Source organism: Microcebus murinus, chromosome 20, assembly GCF_040939455.1.
Source record: "Microcebus murinus isolate Inina chromosome 20, M.murinus_Inina_mat1.0, whole genome shotgun sequence".
In the NCBI taxonomy this organism is placed as follows: Eukaryota; Metazoa; Chordata; class Mammalia; order Primates; family Cheirogaleidae; genus Microcebus; species Microcebus murinus.
In genome coordinates this window covers 18,502,746-18,528,498 of record NC_134123.1, presented here as the reverse complement: position 1 = coordinate 18,528,498, position 25,753 = coordinate 18,502,746, and the positions used below count along the sequence as shown (strand labels likewise).

At 51.1% G+C, this 25,753-nt stretch overlaps 1 protein-coding gene across 1 annotated transcript in view; it reads right to left on the bottom strand.

The window, feature by feature from the left end:
* The window catches only part of BEAN1 (brain expressed associated with NEDD4 1), a 35,443-nt gene extending 11,077 nt beyond the window's left edge, over window positions 1-24,366 (bottom strand). Inside the window, exons 1-3 of the mRNA XM_075995576.1 lie at window positions 24,288-24,366; window positions 22,658-22,837; window positions 22,230-22,541 (exon numbers count right to left, since the gene is read on the bottom strand). Of these exons, the coding sequence (XP_075851691.1) occupies window positions 22,230-22,541; window positions 22,658-22,837; window positions 24,288-24,366 (571 nt within the window). The remainder of the gene's footprint in view (window positions 1-22,229; window positions 22,542-22,657; window positions 22,838-24,287) is intronic.
* Between the last annotated feature and the right edge of the window lie 1,387 nt (window positions 24,367-25,753).

The following is a 25,753-nucleotide window of genomic DNA, read 5'->3' as shown; positions in this document are numbered from 1 at the left end:
GGCTGGATCTGTGTGTGCGTGTGAGTGTGTGTGTGCACACGCGTGTGCATGTGTGTGTGTGTGTGCACGCGCATGTGTGTGTGTGCACGTGCACCTGCCCGTGCAGCCCGCAGAACCTGCCACGGAGGGGCCAGCCCCACAGGGTCGCCTTGGAGACGCCCCTCCCTCCACCAGATGACAGCCAGCCTCGCCCTCGCTCGGCAGCGCCAGGCTGTCCACCGGCCGGGCAGGAGGTGGCATCAGCCGTGCCTGCAGACCGGGCCAGTTGGCGCAGGCATCTGCCTGCGTGGCCGGCTGGGAAATCAATCTCCCTGTCACTGCAACTGCCAGAGGTAGGCGCTGCTTTAAATTACGATGGAAACTCTTCCAAATTTCCAAACCCAGGGCCCATTTTACCAACAAGATAAATAGGACTGCAGAGGAATAACATGACGACAGCCCCCTCTTTCCAACCCTTGGCCTCCCTGTCCCCCTGCACCAGTGGCAGCAAGGACAGGGGACCAAATAAGCTTCGCCTCCGTCCTGGACTTTCTTCCCAAGCAGCTTCTCCAAAGGTGCCATGATCAAGCGGAAATGATACCTCCAAATATAGGCTTTTCCCTGAGAGTCCGCCTTCCCCCCACACCATCTCCTGAGCACCTACTGTGTGCACCACACGATGCTCAGTACTTTCCAAGCGCTATATTATCTCTCTTAATCCTCATGATGGCTTGTGATTGGATCCCCAGTTAACAGGTAAGGAAACAGAGAGGTTAAGCAACTACCCTAAGGTCACACAGCCCCACACACGGGGACCTGGGTCAGTGGAAAGCTGAAGCCCTGTGCTCTTAGTCAAGGCGTTATTCTGTGGCTACCAGGAACTGTGCACTGGGAGTTCATGTTTTCTGAATCTTGTGAAAGTAAAATGCCCTTGCCCTCTCTGGGCCCACTGACTGCCTGTCCAAAGAGGCACTTATTCATGAACTGTTCTCTCTCCAGGGTGGGTAAATAGGCTTGGGGGCGTGGGGAAGGGCCCAGGAACTATGAGGGGAGGCAATGGGAGATCCAGGCCCGTGTCACAGGGCTGAGGTCAGGGCTGGCTCAAGTATGGGGAAGCTGGGAAAGATGCAGGGCAGGGAAACTGAGGCAGAACATCGCTCATAAGACCTTGCTGAGTATAGCGTGCAGGCAGCTCCACAGCCCCCCTCTCTGGGTACAGGGAATTGCTCTTCGCAGCCCCAAGCTACCTTAGCCGCAGTGACAAAGGGAAGGCACAAAGACATGGGGGTGCTGAGTCAACGTCTTTAGACTGCCAATCCTGCCCAGCCCCTCAGAGATGCTGTTTTCAGGGAGAAGGGGGACCAAGGACTCAGATCGGATTGATGGCTCCTATCACAAAAATTCTGAGGACATTTGTCATGGGTCCACTTCCCTGGCAAGACTGGCCTCAGCGGTGCACTCTTCCTCCGCTGCTGAAACGGCCAGGGGGAGGCCGAGGAGTCACCGGAGGGGGTGCGGGAAACGTGATCAGGCACCGTCTTCCCTCTGCCCACCAGCCGGGGCCCCCCGCCCCCCAGCAGCGAGCTGGAGAGGGGCTCGTTGGCTTGGGCACTTCTGAGTCTCCTCCCCTACTTTTCTGGGTGACTTCTCAGCTCTCTTGCTGGTACCCACCCTCTGGCCACCAGGAGACTGGCAGAGGGATGTTAGAGGGCTGGGGGCAGGCCAGGGACATCTCAGGGAGGACACAGAAGGTGGGTCTGGAAGGATGAACCAGCAGAAGAAGGTCAGGGGAGGGAGGGAGCAGCACAGACAGGAACACAGAGGGGTGTGGTCCCAGCAGAGCTCGGGAAAGGGGCTGCTCCTGGGGTGAGGCTGTGGGGTGTCACCTTGTGACAGCTGAATGTTGGGATCATGGGCTGGGTAAAAGGGTATTTGGTGTTCAGGATTCTTTTTACACTGGGGATATATCCCTACAAGAAGTCAACTAATGTCATATCATGGTCCTGACACCTTTACATGGCATGTGTGGCATTGGGATTGGGGCAGATTATGGTGGAAAGGAGAAATGGGATATAAAGTCATCCACCTGTTCATCAATCCCCCATCAATTCACTCAACCAACAAATCATGTATCCTCCCAGGCATTTATCTGCCTAGGTGTCTACTCAGCATCCACTCAATCATCCAACTACCAGTGTGTGCATCCATCTGTGCATCCACCCATCTATTTCCTTGTTCATCTACCCATCCATCCACCCACGAATCCACCTGTCCATCTACTCCATCCACCCATGCATCTGCCCATCCATCCACCCATCCATCATCCATGCATCTGCCCATCCATTCACCCATGAATCCACGCATCCATAACTCCATCCACCCATGCATCTGCCCATCCATCCACCCATCCATCATCCATGCATCTGCACATCCATTCCTCCATGCATCTGCCCATCCATCACTCCATCCACCCATGCATCTGCCCATCCATCCAACCATCCATCACCCATTCATTTGCACATCCATTCCTCCATGTATCCATCCATGCATCCACCCACTCATTCACCCATGAATCCACTCATCCACCCACCCATGCATCCACCCAACCATTCACCCATGCATTCACCCATGCTTCCCACCATCCATAAGCCTATCCATTCACCCATGAATCTGCCCATCCATCCGCCCACCCAACCGCCTGCCCAACCACCCATCCATCCATATATCCACCCATCCATCCATCTACACATCAGTACTCACCAAGCGCTTACTCCATGCTTGGATATATGCTAGACACTGGCAACACGAATATGAATCACGCTAAGATGAACCTCTGAAACTATGGAAAGCAAGGGGACTCCGCACAGGTGCCCGGTGCTGGGGGTGGGGGTCTAGGTGCATCATGGAGCTCCCTGCTCCCACTTCGGCAGAGCAGCTCTGCTTCCACCTGTCTCACATGTCAGAAGTAATAGGAGAACGCTCCCCCTGCCAAGTAGAAGGTTTTCAACCACCGTGTTAAAATATAACTGGAAAAATATAAGTGACCACCCACAAACCCTTAATGATTCTATAAATACAAGATGAAAGTGATTTATTCCGCTATTAAGATACATTCTGCCTCTTAAATAAACTCACTAAAATTAACTCACATGTTCCTCTGCATATCCAAATTCCGCAAGTTTACCACCTTGTCATCATCCACCAAGGTTTTATCACTTGGCTTGAAGAACAATTTATTTATTGGCTGGAAAACTCACTGAAACAGTTTCACAAACCATTTTTTTCTCCTTTCTGCAATGGAAACTGTGAACGGGCTGACAGCACAGAACCAAGCCACGGTAGCATTAGACATTGCTCTTGAACTCACACCAAACTCACTTTCTTGCTAGAATCATCATCACCGGCCTCCACCTCCTCATTTTCTCTTCTCTTCCGTCACCACCTCAAGTTGGCTCTTGGGCCATCTCCCACAAAGGACATGGGTTTTTATAACACCGTTAGAGTCGCTGCGCATGCCTGGTGAGTAGGAGCCACTCTCCCCGGAGCCAGGGGATTAGCTCCCACCCCCCAGCTTGCATTATGAGACTCAAAGTCGTAGCTCAGAAAAGTGACCATTGCCCAGAATATGGACTTTCCAGGAAGCTCGTGAATAATGGACAAATAAAATGTTAAATTCATGAATGCTGTGAATTTTCATCAGCTAACCCACCTAAGGGAGAGATGATAAATTATGGAGGATGATGCGAAGGCCACGCCAGGCACACGCTGCTCTGCACAATAAAGGTTTTAGTCCCTGGAACTGGCTGGACCAGCCAGTGGCTGAGCTTCCCTCCCCAGAACTGTATTCCTGGAGTGTTGCTTTGGCCTTATGCCTCAGAGCCCATATTGAGGGCACTAGCTTAACAACTAGCTTTATCACAAGTGTGTTTCTGAAGGTGTCTGTCCACTATAGCTCTCAGTATCCCTAGGTGAGACATTTCTCCAAGATATGAGGGCCATGAAAAGCTTTGTTTTCTCCAAAGAGCTACTTTCTCCTTATAGACGAGGAGAATCATGCAATTTAATCTTTTTGCCTTTTTTGCTTTGGGCCCTGGGAAGCCCAGAGATACTCTGTTGCTTTCCAACTTCAACAGGAAAGGAAACCAGTCCTTCCTTGGCTCTCTGGGGCTGGTTCGCATCATCCCACACAGCCCATTCACCGACTCCCTCTTTGAGGCCAATTTGGGGGACAAGGTTCACTTAGGGTCTGTGCAGGTCACCATTATATTACTTGCTGCGTAGCTATGAATAACCATCCTGCTTTGCGTGTGTTTCCCAAATTGCTTTAAAAACCTGTAGGGAGAGGATCCCCCTGGAGGCAGTAAATGCAGCATTTAAGAGCCTGGCTCAGTGACATTGTCCAGGTCACTTGCCACTTATGTTCCTTAGTTTCCTGGTCTCTAAAACAGGGTAATGATTGCTCAGAGTGCTTCTGTGAGGATTAAGTGAGACAGTTTACATAAGTTACATAAGCACTCTGAAAATGCAACTAAAAAGCCAGACCAAACTGTGAAACTACCATTTCCGTTCTCTGGAAATTGACCAAAGGCTTACCATGACCTGACACAGGGTGTTGCTCTGTCTCCCAGGCTAGAGTGCTATGGCATCATTATAGCTCACTGCAACCTCAAACTCCTGGGTTTGAGTGACCTTCCTGCCTCAGCCTCCCAGGTAGCTGGGACTACAGGTGAGCACCACCACACCCGGCTAATTTTTCTATTTTTTGTAGAGATGGGGGTTCTCACTTTTGTTCAGGCTGGTCTCGAACTCCTGGCCTCAAGCAATCCTCCCACTTTGGCCTCCCAAAGTGCTAAGATTATAGGCGTGAGCCCAAACAAGAGTTCTGTATTAGCAAAACTATCCTTCAAAATTGAAGGTGAAACAAAGACATCTGCAGATAAACAAAAAAATGAGAGATTCTGTTGCCAGCAAACCTGCCTTATAAGAAATAATAAAGTAGTCCTTCAGGCTTAGAAGAAATGATGCCGGATGTTAACTTGAGTCAACAGGAAGAAATGAGAAGTTCTGGATATAGTAAATTTGTAGATAAATATAAAATATTCTATAAATATATTCTTTCTCATTTTTTCTCTTTTTTAATAGATAAAATATTGTATAAATAATAATTATAATATTTTATTATGTTATATATATGCTTATTATATTATTATATGAAAATAAAAGCATAAAAGTGGGGGGAGGAAAAGGAGACATGTACAGGGCATCTGAGAAACCAGCATCAGGGTAGCAGTGTCTTAAAAATAATGTATCACAAGTTGCAGGACTTATTCTGGGAATGCAATACATGGTTTAAGATCAGAAAATCTATTACCATAATGTTCCTTTATTAGGTAAGACGAAACAAAGTAGTGGACTAGGAAAAGACAGAAACGTTTTCATCATGATAAATTCTGATGATCTCAACTGATTGCAACATCACACTAAACCGTGGAGGTTTGGAGTACTTTCCCAGCATGCGATTCATGGAACATGGATTCCAAAAATCATTATGGGGTGTTTGGAGACAAGCCCCTTCTCCCTCTCTTCCCCTCATCAGATCGCCTTGCAGCTCTGAGCTGTCTTGAGGGTCAAACCAGTCCTGGTCCCAGGCCTTTTGTCCACCAACATCCAGTATCCTGCGAAGGTGAATGGTCTTAGGGTCCTCTGGGAGGAGGAAACCACCTTCCTTGGGGCAGCCAAAGCCCAGAGCCCCTCTGCCACAGCTGACCTTTGTCGTCCCCTAGGACAGCATGCTGGCTAAGTAAGACACAGACAGTCCTGAGTTCAAATTCTGACCCTGCCTCTTGCAGGCGGTGCCCACTGAGCAAGTCAGGTTTCTGAGCCTCTATTATCTCATCTGTAAAATGGGAACAGCAATCTCTGCTATGAGCTTATCAAAGCACACCGCCTAGGCTGGGCGTGGTGGCTCATGCCTGTAATCCTAGCACTCTGGGAGGCCGAGGTGGGCGGATTGCTCGAGGTCAGGAGTTCGAAACCAGCCTGAGCAAGAGCAAGACTCCGTCTCTACTATAAATTGAAAGAAATTAATTGGCCAACTAACATATATAGAAAAAATGAGCCGGGCATGGTGGTGCATGCGTCCCAGCTACTCGGGAGGCTGAGGCAGAAGGATTGCTTGAGCCCAGGAGTTTGAGGTTGCTGTGAGCTAGGCTGATGCCACAGCACTCACTCTAGCCTGGGCAACAAAGTGAGACTCTGTCTCAAAAAAAAAAAACCAAAAGACAAAAAGCACACCGCCTAGCAGGACACACGGCTCATAATAGGTGTGCAATATATGACAAGCGAATCTTAAACTCTTAAAGATATTCCCTAGACATAGATCTAAATGTGAAAGGCAAAACGATAAAAGCTTGAGAAGAAAAACATCGGAGAACATCTTCGTGACCCTGGATTTCTTAAACAGGACACAAAGGGTACTAACCACTTAAAAAAATGGACTGTGTTAAAATAAAGACATTTGGCAAGAGTTTTTGAGTTGCAAAGTGGCTGGGTGCTAAGAGGTTGTACAGGGACCGAGAAACACAAAGAGTCAGGCGATGGCTGGAGAAATTGCAAGATTTCTGAAAGACTCTCTAGATGCATTCGTCATTTGTGACCCGCCAGGATACGGGACAATGCTTTTCACGGAGGGATCTGTCTACACAGATGCCTGGAAGGGGTCAAGAGATCCCAAGACACTAAAAGGCCCTTCTTCACATCTTTACGGAATTATCTATTTTTGTTTTTCATGATTAGCTTTTCACTCTAATAAGTTTGTTCTGTGCTATAGCCAAGAGAGTAGTCTCATCATCAATGACAGCACTTCAATGGCAAACAGTATTAACAGAGAGGAATGTGTCTTGTGGTGATACCAGAAAACTAATTTGAAACCTAGGCCCTATGGTCAATGAGGGGACCTAAAACAGTCTTTCTAGGCTGGGCACAGTGGCTCACACCTGTAATCCTAGCATTCTGGGAGGCCCAGGTGGGCGGATTGCTTGAGGTCAGGAGTTTGAAACCAGCCTGAGCAAGAGCGAGACCCCGTCCCTACTGAAAATAGAAAGAAATTAATTGGCCAACTAACATATATAGAGAGAGAAAATGAGCTGGGCATTGTGGTGCATGCCTGTAGTCCCAGCTACTTGGGAGGCTGAGGCAGGAGGATCGCTTGAGCCCAGGAGTTTGAGGTTGCTGTGAGCTAGGCTGACGCCATGGCACTCACTCTAGCCTGGGCAACAAAGCGAGACTCTGTCTCAAATAAATAAATAAATAAATAAATAAATAAAAATAAAACAGTCTTTCTTGAAATAAGAGACATGGGAAAAGCCCCCAGATATTTTTTCAGTTCGAAATATCCAAGTCTCAGCAGCAGCTGATAGGAAATGTGTGATATTTACCCAGACTGTCTTTTGATGACGATTCATGTTATCAGTGCCTGTGGCACCTCTGCTTACCTATGTTTTAGTATAAGTGTCATGTGAGTACTTCCCATCCCGCAAACATTTTTGTAGTCGGAAGTACAGTTCTTGGTTACTGAGTTATACTTAGAAACAGACCTTCATTCAGTTTTTTTTTTTTTTTAGACAAAGTCTCCCTCTGTCATCCCAGCTAAGGTACAGTAGTGTCATCATAGCTCACAGCAACCTCGAACTCCTGAGCTCAAGCGATGCTCTTGCCTCAGCCTCCTTAGTAGCTGGGACAGCAGGTGTGCACCACTACCATCTGGCTAATTTTTCTATTTTTTTGTAGAGATGGGGTCTTTTTCTTGCTGAGGCTGGTCTTGAACTCCTGCCCTCAGGCATCCTGGCCTCAAGCAATCCTCCTCCGCCTTGGCCTCTCAAAGCACTAGGATTACAGGCTTGAGCCACCATTCCCAGCCCTTCATTCAGTTGTCATATTATTTTTGTATTCTCTAACCAAATCAAAGCCAAAGTCAAGGTCAAGCCAAAGGGAAAATGCTGTATGCCCCTTTGTTTTCCTGTGTGTGTTTCCTCCACTTGCCATTCCCAGGGCTTTTGCAGTAAGACAGTCGTATAGAGCTGGACCTTTTATTCTTGTATGCTGAAAAACAAATCCCACTGCAGGAGAAACACAGGATGCGCTAAGATTGATATCAAAATTATAGGTAAACATTTGTTAAACTAGATCTTCAACTTCTGCCACTCTTGTGGTTATACTGTTTAGTTCACTGTTTTTATTTAATGCTCAGGTTAATTTATAGTTTAAAAGAACTTAAAAGAATACTCTACAGGTTTCTGAATATATAAATTCTGTTATAAATTACATACTGTCTAGGAGTTCAATAGTTGTGTTGTTTTAGATAATTGGATTTCACGCTTGGTAGACATGCCAGCACACTGGTATTGCAGGTGTAATTGATCATTCTACTTCCTCACAAGAACAATATGGGACCGATGTCACGATGCTACTGTTCTCACTGTTGAGAGAATATTGGTGACCTACTGTGTGTGTTAATAGCCACACATACTGTGATAATCCTTAAATTATTGGGATCACTGTTGGTATTTTAAAGTATTGAAGGTACCTTTTTATCTTGGAAAAAAAATAAAATTTTTGAAAAAGTTTAAATTATTTCATGAGCAATGTTTTAACTTTTATTTCGTCTAAAACCTGAAATTTCAATAAGAATAGAGAACAACTCTTTCACAAGGCTTCTATCTGAATTAAAATGTGCCCAAGATGGCTTTCACATTTATAAAATTTTGTTTCTTTGCACTCCAGCAATAAAACCCCTTGTTCCTAAGGCATGCAAGAGGGGTTTCCATAACCTTAAATTCTGTATATTTTGAAATTATAATAAATATGCATAAAGGGAATAATCATATTTAAAATTAATAAATACTTTATATATATATAAATTAAGAATGTTCATTAATCTAACTACACCACTATGGAAATCAAAAGGCAATCCACAGAGAGGGAGAAGATTTTTGCAATGATATATCCAACACAGGATTCATATTCATAATATATAAAGAACTCCTAGAAATCAATAATGAAAAGATCCCATAAAATAAGTGTGAAAAAGACTTGAACAATCACTTCACAAATGAGACTATTCAGGGTGCTAAATTATATTTAGTCACTAAAGAAGTTCAAATTAAAATCACCATGTGATATCTCTACTATGCACTAGAATGGCTAAAATGAAAAAAAAAATCCAGACAAGTGTTGGGTGAGGATGTAGAGCAACTAGAACTCTCAAACATTGCTGGTGGGAATATGAATTAGTATAGCCACTTTGGAAAACTGGTTAGCTCTGTCTATTAAATCCAAACATACGTGTACCCTGTAACTCAGAAATTCCACTCCTAGGTAGAATGCATCCTCCAACAGAAAAGCACTCACATGTTCACCACGTAATAGAACTATACTCTCCAACATGATAGCCAGAGCCACCAGTAGTTATTTAAATTCAAATTACATTAAATTAAAATCTTAGTTCCTCGGCTGCACTAGCCACATTTCAAATGCTTGATAGCTGCATGTTGCTAGCAGCTATTAAACTGGACAGTGAAGATATAGACCATTTTCATTATTGTAGAAAGTTCTATTGGACAGCACTGGACTAGAATGCTCACGGCAGCACTATGCATTCACCACCCCAAACTGGAGATGACTCAAATGCCCGTTAAAGTAGAATGGATCAGGCCGGGCGCGGTGGCTCACGCCTGTAATCCTAGCACTCTGGGAGGCCGAGGCGGGCGGATTGCTGGAGGTCAGGAGTTCGAAACCAGCCTGAGCAAGAGCAAGACCCCATCTCTACTATAAATAGAAAGAAATTAATTGGCCAACTAATATATATAGAAAAAATGGGCCGGGCATGGTGGCGTGTGCCTGTAGTCCCAGCTACTCGGGAGGCTGAGGCAGGAGGATTGCTTGAGCCCAGGAGTTTGAGGTTGCTGTGAGCTAGGCTGACGCCATGGCACTCACTCTAGCCTGGGCAACAAAGCGAGACTCTGTCTCAAAAAAAAAAAAAAAGAAAAAGAAAAATAGAATGGATCAGTTATTTGTGGTATATTCACACAATGGAATGCTATATATAGTGCTGACAATACATGATCTACAATTATGCTGCATAACATGGGTGAATGTCACCACATAGTGCTGAACAAAAGAAGACAGACACAAAAGAGAACATACTGTATGACTCCGTATATATAAAGTTCAAAAACAGGTAAAATTAATTTATGGTGACAGAGATCAAGACAATGTTTGGCCTTGGGCAGTGACGGGGAGAGGACACAGGGAGAGTTCTGGGGTGCATTGTGTTTCTTGATATGACTGTGTTCATTTCGTAAAAATTCGCAGAGCTGCACACTGATTTTTGCACTTTTCTATATGTATATTTAGTGGTGTGCTGGTAAACCAGCTTTGAAAAGAATAAAAGAAAAAGTAGAAAAAAGAAAAAGAAAGGAAGGAAAGAAAGAAGGAAGCAAGAGCCCTGATTTGTACTGTTTGCCAATTTCCATGGTGTAAACATTCCCATTATGGTGGATTTCAAGCTAGCAGTGGTTCAATGACTGGCTCACGAAATTCCTGATTATTTAACTATTGGCTCTTGTGGGCACGTATCAGGTATTTCTACTAAAACAAAAAATCTCTAGAGAATCTCCCCATGAAATAATTTCTGTTCTTACTCCAGATGTTCAGAGATTTGTCTGGTGTCTTGGGTCCCAGAGGGGAGGAACAGCAACAGGCAGGAAGGGAAGGTTTGCTGGTCTGTCTGTCCACTGCCTTGTAAGTGGCAGGCGGGGACCTGGTTGTGACAACCTTTGTCATAGACAAAGACATAGCTTGGGTCCCAGTTTTATTTTCAAGAGAGAGCTGCTCTTTCTCTGCATCTTCCCTGAGAACAGAGCGACAGGCTCCCTCCCAGGGCATTTTCCCACTTTTATGTGGAAAGAGTGTTCATGTGAAGTCAGGACGGGAGATTGAAGTTTCAGCTACTAACATGCTGTGTGATCTGGTCCAGTCCCTTCTCTGGACTCAGTTTCCACCTCTATATGTATATTTAGTGATGTGCTGTATATGAGGCAGTTGGGGTAGAGCCCCAGGGTAAGATCTGTAGGCTCAGCAGATGCCGTCTTGGGTCCAACCTACAAGGTAAAGGGAACCCGTTTGCTTGAGTTATGCCCATCAAGTGCTCGTGCCAGGGGCTGGCACAGGGCTGGGCCCCCGATGGGAGGTTGGCAAACGCAGGTGGGCCAGGGTGCCAAGCTGCCGCGCGACTCAAGGGAAGGGAGAGAGAAGACGTGTCCTCCCCCAGAGCAGTCAGGGGAGGACCCTGCCGAGAAGACTGTGTGTCATTCTGCAGCGATCACTGTGGGATGACAACACCAGAGAAGAAAGAAAAGAACAAACCCTCGTCGAGCACCTATGTGTTCACCAAACCCTCACAGTCACAAAGGAAACGGGCCTAATTATCTCATTTTACAGGCGAATAAACAGAGGCTCAGATGATGGAAACATTTGCTCCAGTGGGTTTAGAACCTGGGTCTTTCAGCTCTCGCCGTTGTTGCTGCATTAGGCCCCATGCACCCCCAGCCCACACCCTTAGCCCCCTGCCGAGGTAAGACAAGTGCCACCCAGGCGCTGAAGGCCCTGGGCTATGGACAGAGGAAGGCTCTGGAATGATTCTCTCTAGCAGGGCCTGGGCTGCTGCAGAGGGACATGGAGTCCAGGTGGGCTCCGGTGGCCAGGGGGAGCAGACCCTAGATGCTGATGGTTTGGGGACTGACGGGGACATGCTGCTTTGAATGCAAAGAGAAGCAAATAGAACTCAAGGAAATAACAATGCAGTCAAGCTTCCAGAGGGTCCAGTGTGGGGAGTGCCCTGGGCTTGGATCCAGACGCCCTCCTTTTGAATCCTGTCTGCTCCGGCTGCTGGGTCCCCGGGCGTGTGACTTCTCTCTCCACGTCCCTCTCTCTCTCGTCTCTGAAGCATGCAGGCTGCACACTTCTGCAGAGACATCGGAGAACACGACCAGTCTTTCCCAATCACCCGGGCACAGTTCTGAGCGCAGGCAGGGCTGAGCCTCAAGGTAGCTGATCTAGGGTAGCCCTAGGGTGATCTCGGGCGGAGAAACAGAAGTGTCCCTACTCGTTCCTGTTTGCGCTTGGCTTTGGGATGCCGTGGGTGACAACCCCGGGGATCACGCTTTCCTTGGCAAGACTTCCAGACGCAGAAATCGTTTTCCCTCTGCCAGCTCGGTCTTTAGACTCTTCTTTTCCCACATTCCCACACTCGGTCCCCGGGCGATGTCACCCAAGGGAGTGACACAGCACTGAGCTTCACAGCACCGAGCAGCATCCACACACTGACAGCCCCCAGATTTGCATCTCCAGCCCCTGACTCTTCCCTGAACCCCAGATTCATATGTCTGGCTGCTGGCCCTGTGTCTTCACTCCAGTGTCTGCAAAGCTGCTCAGATGTAACATGTCCAAACCCTAAAGAACGACTCACGGGCCACGTTCCACCAAACCTGCCACAATCTTTCCCATCCCAGCACATGGCAGCTCTGTCCTTCATGTCCCAGACCCCACACATTGTCCTTTTTGACTCCTTTCCTTCGCATCCACCCCAAATCCAATGATTTTGCAAATCCTAAGAGTTTCACCTTCAAGTCTATCCTGTCTTGTCACCTCCGCCGCTAGCCTCCGAGTCAGAGGCCTGGTTGTCATCACCCGGACTGCTGTCCTAACCCCCTAACTGGCCTCCTCGCTCCCACCTGGGTTGCCCTCCAGCCTCTTCTGCCACAACCAGGGTGATCGGATCCTGTTTCAGTTCAAACCCCTCCAATGGCCAACCTTCCACGTGGCAGAAGCCACAGCCCTCCCGTGGCCTCCCGCAGTAGGTGGCCCTGGGTCACACAGCTGCTCGCCAGAACTGAAGCATTTTCTGTCGTCACACTGAGTCTGAGGCGGACTCAAGCCCACCAGAGGCCCTGCCAGGCTGCAATTCCCGCCAGCCTGTGGGAAGCCACCCTGGGCTCGGGACAGGGGAGGTGACGGCCGAGGTCGGCTGTCCCTGATTCACTCCTGATTAATCAAGCAGAAGGGATGGGGCTGTTATGCACGTCCCCCCAAATTTTAGCAAGTGGTCAATGGCTTTGGGGGCTCAGGGGGACATCAAGGGAGCAAGCAGGTGTCTGCCGCAGGGGAAGCAGAAAAGGACCCCGGGGCCAGGGTGGTGGCGTGAGTTGGTGAATACAGAGCCGGGAGGCTTGGGGAGGAGCTTGAGGGGGGCTGCAGCCTTGGGTCCCAGGGTGCACCCGGCTGAGCCCATGCCCTGGCCTCACAGGCATGAGGAAGTCACGAGAAGACTGGGAGGGGCAAGATCATCCAACAGCCTCCGTAAATGAGGAATTTCCTGGCAGGGATGCTCACTCGGGACGGGTTTCCCTGGGACAGCAAACCCCAAGGAGTGTGTCCTGTGGAACACAGTCCTGTGAGACACTCCTTGTGGTCAGTTAAGTGCGGGAAGGGCGGCAGGCTTTCTCTTTCCCATGGGATCCCCATAACACTCATCATCATATTAAAGGCTCTGAAAAGTCCTGCAGCAGCAAAACTTTTTTAACGTGTTTCACCCAGCATTTCCCACACACATTAATATTTGGCCACAGAGTCTCTGTGTGTGTGTGTGTGTGTGTGTATATAAAATCCCATTAATATGCCTCAAAGGAACTCCGATCCACACTACTTTGGGAAGGGCTGATACAGGGGAATTGGCCAAAGTGGGATTTTTAATTTTCTGGGAGCACCTTGCAGACAGCAGGGTTCTTGCCCTCTTCCCACCCAGCATGCCACATCAGCTTCTGGCTGGATCCTGGAGGTCTTTGGCGGAACATCCTAGAGCCATTCTCTGCAAACCTGACTCCAAGCTCTGCCCTCACCTGGCCCCGAGCGGCGGCACGATGCAGGGAGGAGACTTACAGGGGCAGGGACGTTTGAAGGACATGTAATCCTTGGAGCAGAACAGCGGAGCCAGCCTGCCCCGGGCACGGCTCTGACTTCTCGCAGGGAAGGCACCTCCACTCACCTGCAGAGACACAAACAGGCAGGTGTTGGAGGTGCCCGCACCCCCCGCTGCCCCTGCAGGCTGGGTGCTCACATCTCCCAAGCTCTCAGCCTCTTGGGGAGAGGACGGTGATCTTGAGAACACAGTCCAGTCTGGGCAAGGCCTGGGGGACCTCTGGGCTACAGGGTATTTGGGTGTGGGTGCAGGGGTGGGCGGGGCCTGCAGGGGCCCCGGTGCAGAGTGGCGGATGGGGAGAGGACTATCTCTCTTGGGTGGGCCCTTGACTGGGAATTAGAGATGTCACGGAGTTCTCCAGTCTCATGAACCCATGAGGTCCCTTTGCCTTGGACGACCGCAACAGACCACGGCATCCTGAGCACCTTATAACGTCATGCTGGGACAACTGACACCTGCAGAGGGTGAGGGGCTGGTTCGAGGTCTCACAGATAGTTTTGGAATTGTGTTACTGACACCAAGCCTGAACCATATTATTATTATTATTATTATTATCCTGACAACTCTAAGAGGAGTTTTCATTCTCATTTTATAAATAAGGAAATTGAAGCTCAGAGAGGTTATGGAGCCTACCCAAGGTCACACAGCTTCTAACTACAGGCTGGGTCTAGAATCCAGGTCTTCTGGATTCCAAAGCCCACACTGTCAGCCAGCACTCCCCTTTGGAAGGCATCTATATATTAAATTACTGATTCGGAAATAAATGCCTACGGAATGAAAATACTTCTTCACCAACTCCGCCCCCTTCCCATATGAACTTGGTGTGAAGCCTGGATGTCCAGGGCAGTGAGGGAGTGCCAGGTCCCCTTGACACCCATTGGCAATGGAGGGAACATTTTCAACAAGTCACCCATCCTCCCATGATGCTAAAGATCTGAACTGGTCCAGTCTCTCTTGGTGTATCCTCAAGTGACATGAGGCTTTGGGAACCGGAGGCAGAGAGGGTTCCTGGTCTCTAGGGGGTGTGGTCACTCAGCCTGCAGAAACCAAGCTGCACCTTTGGGGGGTGCTGAGCGGGGCCCATGGGTGCCAAGCCCAGTGGGCTCTTGTAGGGAAGCCAACAGGAAAAGATCGGGCCCTCTCTAGGTGTCATGAGTGGGGCATGCCCTTTGTCCCCAAAGTATGCGAATGCCTCTAATCACTGCTTTCCCTGGGAGGACACTGAGGCTTGGGAGGCAAGACGCTTTGCCCAAAGCCACACTGCCAAGGAAGCAGCAGGGCTGCTATGAGCACTTGAGGATCAGATTTCTGAGCATAAATTCTGCAAAAATGGGGCTGTGATTCATTTGTTAAAGAGAAAAACCAATCATCAGTCAATGCAGTCTGGCTGCATTCCCATATGTGGACGCCTTCTGGACACTGGGGGCTATAGGTATGGCTCACACTCACCAAACACCTGCATGTGCCAGGTAATGTCACCAACGTGATGCCAACAAGCCCTCTGAGGTAGAGAACATCACTCCCATTTTGCAGATGAGAAAACTGAGGCTCAGGGAGAAACCCATCCAAGTGCACAGAGGAGAGATGTAGGAGGAGCTGTGTGGGGAGGGACCCTGTCATGCCCGGTGCCCCTCAGTTACTGCCAGGAACACCCCCAGACACCTGCCGCTCTGGGGCTCTAGCTGGCCTGCTTCATGGTCACACTGAGCCTGCCATTCTTGCAGGCTGTTCCCTCTCCCTGGCATGTCATCCCCCACACACGGCAAACTCCTACGTGTCTGTCAACACCCAGCTCAAGAGACCCCTCTTCAGCCAGGTCTCCCCTGACTGCTAGGACAGTCACGCTGGCTGTGCTTCTGAGGCACCTGGACGTCCTTCCAGGATGACCCTGGTCCTAAATTATTCTAGACTAGTAGCTCCTCGAGGGTGTGGAGGGCCAGCGTGGCCTCTGCCAACCAGCTCAGGGCTGGGCACTGAGGGGACATCCAAAAGCACACGGAAGCACTAGGATGAGCCAGCTTCGGCCTGATGGGAACACACGACTGGGGCGTGGAGGCCGCCTTTAAGTGGTGCTCACCTTGCCGAGGAGGAGGATGCCTGAGTAAGAGCTGAGATGCTTCCCAGGCATCTTGTCACCCTTGGTGACAATGACGCTGACATCAGCCAGGGCTACCATTCCCTGCCTCGTGCAGCACAAGTGGCACTCTACACACACCGCCGCAGCCCCTTGGCACCCGGGCTGGCATTCATTGACTCATTTACCAAGCACCTCTGATGTCCCACGAAACCCTGGGAAAACGCAAGGACTGGCTTTGTGAGTGTCGGCTTCCTTCTCCCCTCCCCCTACTTGAGGATTTCAGCAAGAGGTCCCTGCAGGAAAACCATTTCCTGGTGGCATCAGCCCCTCGGCTGGGGGGGGGGGGGAGCTCTGTTGGGGGCCATCAACACAAAGGGGGAGGGGGCCACGTGAGCCAGTGCCCACCCTGGCTTCCCTGCGTGTGGCCAGTGTGGCCAGTGCCGCAGTGAAGGTACAGGGATGAGGGCACAGACGGGCTGACACTGGGGGTGGGGACAGGCCCCCAGCTGCCGGGCAAGCGTGGGCCCACGCCCCGATCCGAGCCCAGAGCCCAGCATTCGAGGAGGCTTGTTCCCGCTGGTGACTCATCTCCGACTGGATTGTCTGGCTGGGAGCTCCAGGGCGGGCGGGTGGCACTCCAGGCTTTGAAGTGGCTGAATGGTGTGTGGCGAGTCCACATCACTCCCCTTCGTGTCCCTACTCCTGGAATGCCTCCGCTCTGGGCTCTGCTGTGACACTCAGAGCTGGGCGGATGAGAGTGGGAGCCGGGGGACGGCAGCCGGGTCGCCAGTGGGAGGGGAGCCCAGCAGCCACGTGTCGCGGGCAGCACACCGGAAAGGGCTGCAGGAGCCGCTGGCCTCATGAGAGAGGGCCTACGGTATCCTCCTGTTTACACGGCACCTGCTCAACCGCTGTCACACGCTGTCAGCTCACTGGAGTCTCAGAACAAACCCCCATTTCACAGATGACAACGCTGAGACTCAGAAGCACGAAGGGGCACGGTCTGCCCCAAGAGTGCCCCGAGGAGGATTCTAATCAGGGCTCGACTTGGTCACCTTTCCTCTCTGTAGGAAGGTGGAGAGTGGGACAGGGGTGGGAGGCAGGTGGCAGGAGCATGAGAGGCTGTGGCAGAGGCAATAGGGACTCGGTAGAGGCAACAGTGACCGCAGAGGAGGGGGAGAGACCTCTGTCACCTGGTGTGGCAGGCTTTGGGTGCTGGGGTGGAGTGGATGGCCACACTTTGACAGCCCCTGTCCTCAGGGGGCTTGCCCGCTACAGGTGGAGCGACAACAGTAACGGCATCGTTGTTTAGATGGCAGTACGGGAAGACACGGAGGCAGCGTGTACAGGTGGGGACTGCGCATTTAGATGCAGCAGCCGCAGAAGGTCTTGGGGAGAGGATGACATGCATCTGCCAGCGGGGCGGGTACCTGGGGAGGAGATCCCAGGTAAAGGGAGCAGAGAGTGCAAAGGGCCCGGGGCAGGAACATGCTGGCCGGGTTTTAGGGACAGATGGATCTGACACGGAGAGTGAGGAACAGGGAGCAGTGGAGGACGCTTTTCTGCATCTGCCTGGGCGACTGGTGGACAGTCGAGATGGGAAAGGTAGTGACTCCAGGTCTAGGCAGTCCGGACAACCACTGTGTCCCTGGCGCCTAGCCCAGTGGCTGGCGCATAGGAGGTGCTCAGCGACTGTTTACTGAATGAATGCGTGGTGGTATCTCCCAGGCGTTCCATGGATCTGTGGGTGTGCGTGTGATTGCTCAGGTCTGGGAGGAAGTCAGGAATTCCAGGGACCTGCTAATCTTGAAAGGCCTGCATCTGCCTCAGCAAGGCAGGGGCTAACTCCTGGGGCTGCAGGTGGGGGTCCTTGGGCAGCTGAAAACCTTTTTCTCATCATGAGAGGTCTTTATGTGAGGCTGGGACCCAGCTGGTAACTTCCCTAATGGAGAAGAATATACCTTGGCAAGTGCAGATAAATGTCATGTTTGTCATATGGTTGAAAGGAGGAATGAATGAATTGGGGCAGGGGGCAAAAGAGCGAGAGGACAATGACAAAAAGGTGGGCAGGAGGCATCCAGGTTTGCAAACAGGTAACGTGGTCCTGATATTAGAAAAGGGATCCAGGTGTGTGAGGCTTTCTGGCTGCCCCTGCAGGAAGGCGGCTTTCTGGCTACAAGCAACACCTGGCCACATGTTTGCACCCCCTGGGCAGTGGTCAGGGTATGCCTGGAGGTTGCTGGGTCTCCATGTTGCCTTAATCTACCTGGAGTTGCCTTCTATAGGATCCACTGCCAGTCCCTTCCCCACTCTTGTGGCCCGATTTTAGAAGGCTTGAGTTACTGTCTAACTGCATAAACCAGTCCATCTGCAAGCTGCAAATAGGTCCTGACCAAGTGGCTAGAAAAACCAGATTCAGAAAATACCAGTAGAGACATAGATGAGCATTATTTATAGCAGTGAAACATGGAAGGCAAACCCAATGTCCAGCAAGGAAGGCTAGGCTAAGCTTACAATGAAATATTATATGCTGTGAAATCACGTTTTCAAGGAAATTTTAATAACATAAAGACTTTCAGTATAATGTTAAGAGGAAAAGAACATCAGGTTATTAAAACACCAGGTTATAGGACTGTGCATACACCATGATCCTTATTTTATAAAAGAAAAAAATCTCTAGAGAATATATTCATACACAATAAAAAAAAAGATCAGAAAGGAAATAGACTAAAAGAGTAAAAAAAAAATTGTACTCTTTGGGTGGTAGCGGGATTAAGGAGGATTTTTATGTTCTTTATATTTTTTATGAATTTTTCCAAATTTTCTACAATGAACATGTGTGACTTTCATAATCTGAAAAATCATTAAAGTGAAGATTTGAAAAAACCTTTTGTGATAGCAAACTAAAAAAGTAATTAAGTGAACGAGTCAAGGATAGTTAACTCATTGAAAGTTTTTAAAGCTAATTTAATCACCTGTGACGATGTCATTTGCTATTGAAAAGATTTTTTAAAACATGCACATGTCTTTGAACTTAACTGATAAGAAGCTTTGTTAAAATATTAGGAACATAATCTTCATTGTTTTTAGCCTTTATCAAATTATCTCTGGCACTTAAGTAAGTCTTATTTGCCAAATATTTGAAGGAACGCTTTCTGCTATGAACCTTAATGTTTTAATTTCAATGAATATATACACTTAGCAAAAATAATAACAATAATAGACCTTATGTTTGTAAAACACTTTATAATTTTGCAAAGCACACGAAACGTGGGTACTATTCTACGCTCTTGGGATGTCTCAGTGAACAAAATGGTCAAAAGTTCCTGCCTTTGAGGAGCTCACATTATATTATTACATAATAAACAAATGAATAAGATATACAGATGTTAGGGCTGATAAGTGTTATGGAGACGAAAGGACAGGAATGTATGAGAGGTTGCTCTTTTAAATCAGTTTGATTCCTGTTTGAACAGAAAGAAATGAAGGTGTCTAAAAATTCTATAGCCCATGGACCGTTAACATATTCTTTTTCAGTTCTCAGACATAAACTGTTTGAAGATATACACGGGGAATCATTCCAATAACTAATCACATGCCATCTAAGTTACAATGTGCTAATTATCAAGTTTACAAGTGCATATAAAATTATGATGAGTCATAGTGAGGTTTTAAGGATTCTATACCTAGCAGAGCGAGATGGCCCTTAACCTTTCTAAGCCTCAGTGTTCCCATCAATAAAATGGGAACGATTATAGTATCTAAGTCAGAGAGCTGTTATCAGAAATCAAAGAGAGAATGCTCATGCTTAGGAAACCATGTGTCATGCATGTTCATAATGCAGACCGAGCAGGGCCACTGGCCGAGGTCCACTGGACATTGCTACTTGCTTTCTATATATTATTTCTTCAGTTCTCACACTATCCCAGGAGGCATGCAATATTTATTCCCATTTTCAAGAGAGAACTGAGGGTTTGAAAGATGTCAACTGCCCAGAATCACATGCTATAAACCCAGGCAGTCCAGCTCCAAGAAGCTGTGCTCTCAGCCACAACTATTGTTTGCAATCACTTGCTGAGGGATTCCAGAAGCCCTTCTGGCCTCAATTTCTCCTTTTAGGAGGCTGAGAGCAGATTTATGTCTTCCTGGCTCTCATCCTCTGCTCTGAGCATTTCCGGGGCAAGGACTTCAGGTTATGGTCCTCTGAGGCTGTCCAGTGGCTTAGTCCCAAAGACTGACGATAATGTCCATATCCCCACCATGTTCCCTATTGGCTGTTCCAAACACCGTATGAACCAGTAGCCACACACCTAATTAGTATCTGATTAACTCCTTTGGGAAGATGAGGAGTGAGGATTATGGAAGATGCAGGAATGTGACACCCTAGCGGTGTGTGGGGGAAGGGAGGGAGGGCTACAGAGGAAGGAGAGAGGAGGTAGCTCATTCTGCCTGTCTCCCCAGGTCCCCACCTGGCAACACCTGGACATGTTTCCTCATCTGAAGTCCCGACATGGGTGTCCCCAAGCTGGGCCATGCTTTCTTCCCACCAATGCTCCTGACACCTATACCCTCCATGCCACCTCGAGGACCCCAGCATCCTCCCCTGGGTTTCGGCACGCTCTGCTCTGGGCCTCAGGCCCCAGCTACACAGACTGGGGCAGGTCCCTTCCTGGGGACCGCCTGGCTCTGCAGTTCTAACCTCTCAGTCAGTCACCATTTCCTCCCTGGGGGCCATCGTTTCGGGTGCCCCGTGCCCCAGTCGCCTGGATAGACACAACACAGTCAGCAAGGACTCAAGGCTGGGACGCCTCAGACCTCCCGGCTGCCCGAACCATCACCACGGGCATGTCCAAGCCACCTGGAGGGTCACCCCTCAGGGAAAGCAACCCTCCCCTTGACTCCAAACCCCGGAGTGGAGAGAGGTGTGTGCAAATTCCCTGTGCGACACGTGGGGCTCCCCTGCCTGTGGTGGCAGACATCAGCCAGGAGGGAGAGGAACGAGCACCCTACGATCAGATACAGCCTTGTCCAGCCTGCCCAGGAGATGGGTGGGCAGACAGTGGGGAACTGGGCTGGGTGGCGGAGAAAGGGCCGGCCCTAAGGAGAAAGTTATGCTTTGCGGTTAGATGTCAGTAGGCCATGCGGGATTCAAAGGCCTCCCTGGAGGGGAGGAGCAGGGCATCATGTCCCCACCGCTGCAGGGGAACTCACTTCCTCTCCGCATCTCCTGGTGCTGGACATCTCATAAAATGACACCTGTGGCCAACAGCAGTTGAGTACTGGATATATGTCAGGCTCTGGGCTAGGCCCCCCACAAGCATCATCTCATTTAATCCTCCCAATGAACCTTCCCCATGCTTCCGATGGGGAAACTGAGGCTCTGAGACCTTACGTGTCTTGCCTAAGGTCACACAGCCAGGAAGTCATCCAAGTCCACCCTGCAGTTCCAAAACCCTCGCACATTCTGCTTACAATGGAAACCTGCTTACTTTTCAGATGAGCAAACTGAGGCACAGGGTCTTGAAGCCACTTGTTCCAGTTAAGCAGTCATGACGTTTGAGGAGAAAGTCCAGACGGGCATCCTCTTGGCAGATGCCCGTGGGACTGCGTGGATCAAGACCCAGGCCCAGGCCCCGGAAACCCACGCCTCTCACACCGGTCACTTGAGCCCCCCCCCCCTTTCCGGCCTGCGCCCGGCCACCAACGCTGGCACCAGCCCGGGATCAGGAGGGCAGCCCTGGGTCCTCCCGGCTCACCAGCCTTCAGCCCGCGGAGCCCGATGGGGAGAGAAGGGCCGCGCGAGTCAGCCGTGGCGAGGGGCACTGCCAGCTTCCGAGGGCGCCTGGGAGGGGCAGCTATGCCGCTCGGCGCTGCGCAGCCCGCTGAGGCCACCGCCTCGGACTCAGCCTCGGGTCACTCCTACAGCGCAAGGGAAAGTCTGCCCCAAATGGGGAGAAGGTGCGGCGGGGACGCTCGCTCTCCCCCGCTGGTGCTGAAATAGGCCAGCGCGGCAGGCACGGAAACAGGGGCATGGCCCGGGTGACCCGCCTGTCACAGGGTCAAACTTCCCGGCTCAAAGGGGTAAGGGGTGGTTCAAGCTCCAAACTCTGCAAAGCCCCAGTCCCTTTCCTGTCCCACCGCGGCCGAGAGTGTGCCCCAGTTTCCCCTTCTTGGGTGGGTTGTTCAGGGGTCCCCAAACCGAGGGCGCGAAGATGGGGAGACTGCCTTTGGCTCCCACATGGGGTGGGCGCTCCTCCGGGACTCGAGTCAGGCAGGAGCCGCAGAGACCTCCCCTTTCTCGGGGCCCGTGCTCCAGGGCAGCCTCGGCCCGCGCCGGTCCAGGTGGCCCGCCCGGGGCGCGGGTAGGCAGGGGACCTGCGGTGCCGCTCCGTTCCGAGCGCGCTGCGGTTCCGCTCCGGACCGCGCATCCGCCCGCCCGGCGCGGCGAGGCTCGGCGCGACCCCGGTGTGTGCGTTCGCCGGGGCCACCGCAGAGCGCGGGGGCAGGGGGCCGGGACCCCCTCCCCGACCCCTTCCCAGCGCCGCCCCCGGCCCCACGCCCCTTACTCGGCTTGGCTGCCGCGCTCCGCTCCGTGCGCCGCAGTGCCGGCTCCAGCTTCGGCTCCAGCTCCGGTTCCCGCTCCGGCCCCGGCTCCCGCTCCCGCTCCCGCTCCGGTTCCCGCTCGGATGCCACCGCGCTCGGGCTCCGGCTGGGGCGTCGCGGGGGGCGCGCCGCTCCGCCTCGGCCTGCAGGGCGCACAGGGGCGGGGCGGGGCGGGGCCGGGCGAGCCGAGCCCAGCAGACCCGCCGCCGGCGATCCCCGGCCGAGGCGGCGGCCGCGGCTTCCCAGGCCCCGGCCCCGGCCCCGGCCCTGCCCTGCCGCAGCCCCGCCCGGCAGCCTGTCGTCCCCGCGCCGCCACCCACGCCACCGTCACTGGCTTGGCCCCCTCGGCGGCGGCGCGGCTCCCGGGCCTCAGCAGCGCTGCGCCGCGGCCCGGGTCATCCCTGAACTGGGGACGCGGGTTGAGGGGGGAGGGCCGAGCCGCGCCCCTCTGCGCACAGCCAGCCCGACACCCACACAGCGGCAGGCAGGCGGGGCAGGGCGGCAGGGAGGCCGAGGGACGCAGGGAGGCCGGCGACCAGCCAGACGTGTGAAAAGGACAGACGACAGGCGTGTGTAGAGAATGGCATGCAGATGGGAACGGAGGACTGACACGTGCAGAGAAGGGTAGATAAACGACATGTCAGGGAAGGACAGCCAGACAGGTTGGACGGAGGCAAGGCTGGGCACTTGAGCAGGGGACCCTGCCACAGGCAGAGATCGAAGGACAGCGTGGAGAGGGGTCACAGCCTGGCAGGGCCTCCTGCTCCCAGTTGCTAGCAGGTGAGTTCTGGGGCGCGCCAGGGTGGCAGCCAGGCCTTCCCTCTGAGCCACCAGCAGGCCTGTTTCCTTCACCCCTCACTCCACCCTGGGTGCCCCCTCCCGCCCCCAACCTCAGGGCATGGAGCTCAGCCCTGGCAGATGCCAGCTTGTCCCGAGAGGATGCCTGGCTCAGGGCAGGGTTCCTGGCTTCCAGGACCTGCTCTGTCCTCGCCTACTTTGGGGCCTTGGACAAATCCCTGTCCATCCCCCAAGTCCCCTTTTTCATTAGGCTATTGCACCCCTACTATGTTGTGCGTTCCTCCCTTGTGGCATCGTTTATTTCATCTCCTCTACTTGCCTGGGGGCCCCACGAGGGCAGGGTCCGGGTGGGGGACAGACAGGAGTCTGCACACCCGTGCACTCAGCAAATCTGATAAATGAACCAGTGGAATACACTGTTGCTAACCCTCTCCAAGCCCCCGTTTTGCTGATGAGGAAACTGGGGTTTAAGGAGGCCAGGGGATTCAAAGCTGGGTTTGTCTCAAAAGCCAAAGGCTTGCCACCCTGCCTGGAAAGGTTCTCAAAAATAAAACATGGTGACAAGGAGCTGAACGTGTTCATGATCAGCCTTGGGAGAGCCCCGGGGACGGAGTGGAAGGGAAGGGTGGGGAAACAACCCTACTCTACCTGGGGTGGCCCTGCCTATCGTCCTGCCTTGGGCTTCCATGGGGGTATTTGGGGGAGCCTTGAGGGCCAGGGCCTGGGTGGGTGAGGACACCTCCCAGCCACCCTTGGTCACTGTTCCTTCTGCGCTCTGCCTCCTGCACTGCTTACCCCATCCCTGCTGCAGACTGTGGGGGTCACGACCCAGACTGTCGCATTCCTGCTCCATCTGGGGCTGTCGTGGGGACATCTGCACCGTGCGGGGGATGGGGCCGGGATAAAGAGAAACAACAACGCTAAGATGACCTTGATCTCCCTGAGCAGACACCTGCTGACCCTTACAGATGGCTATTCTAGTTGTTGAGCAGTTTTACCTGGAAGCATCTCCTTTGGCAAGACTGTGTGTGTGTGTGTGTGTGTGTGTGTGTGGTGGTGGTGGTGCTCACTTTGAGTCCTCGTGGAAGGTTCTAGCCCTAAAGATGTCATTCCCCTCCATTCCCCATTTGAACATCATTGATCTGGCAATCCGGGCATATTCCTCAGACTGGGACCTAGAACTGTTTTCCAGCGGTGTTAGATCTAGCTGGTTTCAGGGAGTTGTCTTATGGCTGTTTGCCTACCTGTCTCTATCTAACCATCCACAAATGCACATTAGTGTAGTACACTTGGCAAATACCAGAAGGAGAAAGAAAAAAATAAAAACCAGTCACTGTTAATACTGGAGGTTTCTTTTTTCCTTTCTTTTGAGTTGCATAACTCTACAAGTGTCCTTAAATAGATTTGAATCCCCTCGTCTCTTTAAACCCCCATTTCCTGTACTGTATTTGATGTAACAAATCCCCTATTGCTGGGCATTTGGTTTGTTTCAGGTTTTCACACGTGTAAACAACACTGCAATGGACATCTTTGTGGGTGAGTTTGTCCATGTCCGTGGTTATTCTCAATGTCAATAGGCATATTGTATCTTTGAGAATTTCCTCTGTGTGGAGTCAGATTTGCGGGGGTGGCATCTACTGGACACCGGGGAAGCACAGTGGTGTCTCTCGTGTCACCCCAGTCACTCACAGGGAATCCCAAGGACCGTGCTATCAGTTTGTAAAGAACAAGGCCCATGATGTCGTTCCTTCTAAAAGAGCCCGTGGGGTGGAGATGTCGGAGTGGCCTTCTGGGCCTGTTCAGCTTCTGCCTCCCCCACCGTCCTTCCTTCCCCTCTGAATCTTTCTGTCCTGCTGCCTCTCCCCTCCCCCCCTCCCCGTGATGGTTAATTTGCCAATTTTATTGTTAGGGGCGTCTTCTGATATTAAGGGTAGAAGAGGTGAGGGGGAAAGGATGGCCTGGCCTCTGGGTGGGATGTCTGTCTAAAAAACCCTTCAGACCTTTCTGGAAGGTTACCTCTTGCTAGTAGATCCCTTTTACAGGAGTACTTGTCTATCGAAAGTGTCTTCCCAGCCTAAAATTGCAATCCCAGCTCTCTGTATTGTCTTGACCTTGGGGATGGGAGCACATCCTACTTTAAAAAGGGAGGCGGGAAAACCTATTTCACCAGTTTTGTGAAAAATGTTTCCCATTTCCATGTGATTTTTAAAGGTCCCCTTTAATATGCCTTGGTAGTGCTGGGGGGGGGGGGGGTAGACGCA